This window comes from Corapipo altera, unplaced genomic scaffold (assembly GCF_003945725.1).
Source record: "Corapipo altera isolate COAL_440 unplaced genomic scaffold, ASM394572v1 241, whole genome shotgun sequence".
NCBI classification, from domain to species: Eukaryota; Metazoa; Chordata; class Aves; order Passeriformes; family Pipridae; genus Corapipo; species Corapipo altera.
In genome coordinates this window covers 59,298-63,811 of record NW_020885157.1, presented here as the reverse complement: position 1 = coordinate 63,811, position 4,514 = coordinate 59,298, and the positions used below count along the sequence as shown (strand labels likewise).

The following is a 4,514-nucleotide window of genomic DNA, read 5'->3' as shown; positions in this document are numbered from 1 at the left end:
CAGGGTGTCACCCAGGGGCTCAGAGCCCACACAGAGACACCCCAGGGCGTCACACGATGCTCACAGGGTCACAAGGAAGCAAATACGGCCCCTGACACCCGGGACACCAGCACAGACCAGTAACACCAGTACCCCCCCACAAGGCCCAGGCACGCCCCTCAAGCCCCTCCCCCCGGCCGCCCCTCCCCCACCTGGTTGGCCTCCATCCATCTCGCCGCCTCCTGCACGTGGTGGAACTCGACGAAGGCGAAGCCGCGGCTCTGACCTGGAACGGGCGGGGGGTTGGGGGGGCACCCAGGGACCCCCTGGGTGGGGAAGGGCCCCCCTGGGTGCTCCCAGGACCCCACAGGGTGGGGATGGGCACCCCTGGAATCCCCTGGGTTGGGTTTGGGTGATCGTGGGACCCCTCTGGGACCCCCAAGGAAACCTGGGAGCTCCTACAGACCCCTCTGAGCCCCCTCAAGAGTCTGGGCACCCCTGGGTGCCCCCTGGGAAGGGCTCAGCATCCCTGAGCGCCCCTGGGGAAGGGTCTGGCACCCCTGGGTGCCCCCAGCTTTGGGTTTGGCACCCCTGGGTGCCCCCTCTGTGTAGCACAGCACCCCTGGGTGCTCCTGGAAGGGCTCCAGCACCCCTGGGTGCCCCTTGGGTGTGGAGATGGCACCCCTGGGTGCCCCTGGGGAAGTGATGGGCACCCCTGGGTGGCCCTCAAATCTGGTGCAGCACCCCTGGGTGCCCCTAGACGTGGGACCAGCACCCCTGGGTGCTCCTGAAGAAGGGACTGGCACCCCTGAGTGCCCCTGGGGAACAGGACCAGCACCCCTGGGTGCTCCTAGAGACAAGATGGGCACCCCTGGGTGCCCCCAATTCCAGCACAGCACCCCTGGGTGCTCCCTAGGGATAAGATTTAGCACCCCTGGGTGCCCCTGGGGACCTGATGGGCACCCCTGGGTGTCCCCCAAGTCCAGATCAGCACCCCTGGGTGCTCCTAGAAATGAGACTGGCACCCCTGGGTGCCCCTGGGGAACAGGACTGGCACCCCTGGGTGCCACCTGGGAAAGGATGGGCACCCCTGGGTGCCCCCTAAGTATGGTACAGCACCCCTGGGTGCTCCTTGAAAGGGACAGGCACCTCTGGGTGCCCCTGAGGATGGGACTGGCACCCCTGGGTGCCCCCTAAGGCTGGCAAAAGCACCCCTGGGTGCCCCTGGGAAACAGGACCAGCACCCCTGGGTGCTCCTAGAGAGGGGACAGGCACCCCTGGGTGCCCCTGGGGACAGGATCAGCAGCTCTGATACCCCCTGAGCCTGGTGCCACACCCCTGGGTGTCCCTAGAAACAAGCCTGGCACCCCGGGTGCCCCCTAAACCTAACACAAGCACATCTGGGGAACAGGATCAGAACTCCTGGGCGCTCCTAAAAATGGGACAAGCATCCCTGGGTGCCTCTGGGGATACGACCAGCATCCCTGGGTGCCCCTCAGCATGGGCAGGGCACGAACTCAACCCCCTCCAAGGGATCCAAGTGTCTGGGTGCCCCCCACCCGCACCCCAACGGGATCCAGGTGCCCACCCCTCCCCCAGAGCAGGGCCCAGATGTGCAGAGAAGGGCCCAGATGTGCAAAGAAGGGCCCAGATGTGCAGAGAAGGGCCCAGATGTGCAGAACGAGCCCAGGTGAGACTCACCTGAGGACTTGTTGCGCATCAGCCGCACCTCGCGAGGCTGCACCCCCTGGGCCTGGAGCTGTGCACGGATCTGGGGGGACACGGGGGGACACGGGGGGACACACGGACAGAACCACATCAGGAGGAACACAGGGGGGCTACAAACACCCCAAAACTTGCTCAGGTCCCACCCAAGAGACCCCAATGCGGCTCCAGGGGGTTCCCAGATGTCCCCACCATGAACTGTCAGTTCCGCGGGGGTGTGGCCTAAGGGACAGGGGGTGTGGCTTCCTGGGGAGAGCTGAATTTGGGGCGGGGCCAAGAGGAGGGGCATGGCCAACCCTTCCCAGGGCCCTCCATGGACACTCAAGAGCCGGTGGCACAGAGCCCTGGGGGGATTTGAAGGGTCACTGTCCTCACAGGGGCAGGGCTCAGAGGGCGGGCCCAGGTTGGACTGGGGTGGGGCTCAGTGGAGAGGGGGCGGGGCCAGTGAGAAACCTCATACATGAGGCAGGGCCACTCTGAATGGAGTGAGGATCAACGGGTTGGGGTGGGACCATCCCTGGCAGAGGGTGGGTCCATCCCATATATGGGGCAGAATCATCTATGGCAGAGGGTGGGGCCATCCATGTGTGGGGTGGGCCCATGCTGGGGGGGGCAGGGCCATCCCGGGCTGTGGGTGAGGCTGCTGTGGGGGCGGGGCCGTGGTGGGGGCTGGGGCCTCACGTCGTTCTCGGTGGCCGCCTGGGGCAGCATCCTGAGCATGACGATGGTGCTGGCACGCGGCTCCTCCTCGGGGCCCTCCCGGTAATCCTGGTCCCGGTAGTCACTGTCGGCGCCGAAGGGCAGCGCTGGAGCCACGGGGGGGTCCCGGGGGGTGTCTCGCTTCCGAGGGGGCTCCGCAGCCTCGTAGGACGCCTGTGGGAGAGGGAGGTGTCGGGGGGGTCCCAGCACCCACCGCAGAGTGACCCAACACCCCCCTCAGGGTTTGACACTCACCTGCGGGGGGGTCCCGGGGGCAGGGGGCCCCTCCGGGGGTCCCCCATAGCCCCGATAATCCATGTCACGATAGTCGTGGTCCCTCTGGGTGCGGGATCCATCCTCGGGGGGGGGGGCGGGGCCCCCCCGTAACGCCCTGTCCGGTCCCCACGGCCACCCCTGCGGAGAGGAGCGGGGTCAGGGGGTACCAAGGTCCTCTCCAGCCTCGAAGGTCTCCAATGATTGTCCCCACATCTCCCCCTCAGGAACCCAAATGCCCCCTTGGCGGTGCTCAGTGAAATCACCCCCCATTGGAAGTCACCAAATACCCCCCATAGGTGGCCAAATGTCCCCATATGTGTCCCCTGTGGGGTCCCCAAATGTCTCCTCCCACGCAAAGTCCCCAGTGTCACTTTGCCTTCTACGAGGTCTCCAAAATATCACATTTTCCTCCGTGGAGAGTCCGCAAGTATCCCCTGAGAGCTCCCCAAATGATCCCCCCCAGGGCCTCGGTTTTGGAGTCCCCTGGGGCCCCCCTACCTCCGCTCGTACTCCATGGCACCGACACCTGTGGGGGTGGCAAGTGGTCAGACTGGAAGGGACTGGGAACGGAAAGCTGGGACCACTGGGGGTGGTCACTGGAAGAGCCTGGGTTTGACTGGAAAGGATCTGAATGAACCGGTGACGTACTGGGACGGACTGAGAAGAGACGGTTCTGTGACAAACTGGGAAGCGTCCAGGGGCCGACTGCGAGGGAAATGGGATGAACTGGGAGTCACTGAGAGCTGCACAGCAGAACAGCTGGGGAAGGAGCCCCCGTGATGCCCCGCCCCGTCATTAGCATACAACGCGCGCTCAGCCCTGGGTCCCACCCCCTCCCCATCAGCGCGGGGGGACCCGGTCCGCCCCACCCCTCCCGGTATTCCCGGCCTTGCCGGTTAACCCCACCCCACCCGATAAGACACGCCCCTCCCGGTCAGCCCCGCCCCTCCCGGTAATCCCGGCCCTGCCGGTCATTCCTGCCCCTCTCCGGTCATGCCTGCCCCTCCCGGTAATCCCGCCCCTCCCGGTCCTCCCCGCCCCTCCCGTTCGGCCCCGCCCCACCGAGCCGCTCGGACCTGCCCGCACGGCGCCGCCGCCGCCGCTCCCGAGCGCCAAAATGGCGGCGCCGCTCCCACCCGGCCTGGTCCGGCCCGCGCGCCCTCCCCCCCTGCCCTTTCTATTGGTCGCGATGCCCGCCCATCTTCGCCTCTCGCTCCGCCATTAGTCGTCGCGCCGGGGGGCGGGGTCTGCCCAGAAAGGGCAGGGCGGTGAGACAGTGGAAGGCTGTGATTGGCTCCACGGCGCGGGGGGCGGGGCGCTGCGAGGGGGCGCCGTCCCGATTAGGCGACGTGAGCGGAAGGGGCGGGGCGGAGCGGGGGCGAAGATGGCGGCGCTGGCGCGGGCGCTGCGGGCGCTGCGAGCGCTGCCCGGCGGGGCCCGGGGCCGCGCCGCGGGGCCGACCGGGGCCCTGGCGCTGCCGCGGCCGCTCGGAGCTGACCCGCACGAGGAGGAGCCAATGCTGGCGGCGCAGAAGAAGGTGGGCGGGGGCAAGCCAAGGGCAAACCGTGAAGGATGGGGCTGTGGGGAATGGGGGCGTGGCCCCACGAGGGGGAGTCCAGGGGGTGGGGGTTGGGAACAGGCGGGGTTTCCATGACAGCGGGTGGGCTGGGAGGAGGGGCGTGGCTTCGTCGAGTGGGCGGGGTTTCAGAGGGCGGGGCTTTGCATGAGGCGGAATCGCGCTGGGGGCGGGGCTTTGAGGGGCTCATTGATAGACATGCGTTGTGGGCGGAGCTTGTTTCTATTTGGGGCGGGGCCTGGTATTGGGGGCGGGGCTT

The 4,514-nt window shown here is 67.6% G+C and overlaps 2 protein-coding genes across 2 annotated transcripts in view; one reads left to right on the top strand and one right to left on the bottom strand.

Annotated features, from left to right (window-relative positions):
* The window catches only part of RBM10 (RNA binding motif protein 10), a 16,758-nt gene extending 12,951 nt beyond the window's left edge, over positions 1–3,807 (bottom strand). The window contains 7 exon segments of the mRNA XM_027631037.1: positions 192–265; positions 1,681–1,750; positions 2,386–2,577; positions 2,659–2,787; positions 2,790–2,817; positions 3,178–3,384; positions 3,756–3,807. Coding sequence (XP_027486838.1) covers positions 192–265; positions 1,681–1,750; positions 2,386–2,577; positions 2,659–2,787; positions 2,790–2,817; positions 3,178–3,194 — 510 coding nt within the window. The 5' untranslated portion in view covers positions 3,195–3,384; positions 3,756–3,807.
* Positions 3,808–4,063: 256 nt separating this feature from the next.
* The window catches only part of NDUFB11 (NADH:ubiquinone oxidoreductase subunit B11), a 1,593-nt gene continuing 1,142 nt past the window's right edge, over positions 4,064–4,514 (top strand). Inside the window, exon 1 of the mRNA XM_027631022.1 lies at positions 4,064–4,216. Within this exon, the coding sequence (XP_027486823.1) occupies positions 4,064–4,216 (153 nt within the window). The remainder of the gene's footprint in view (positions 4,217–4,514) is intronic.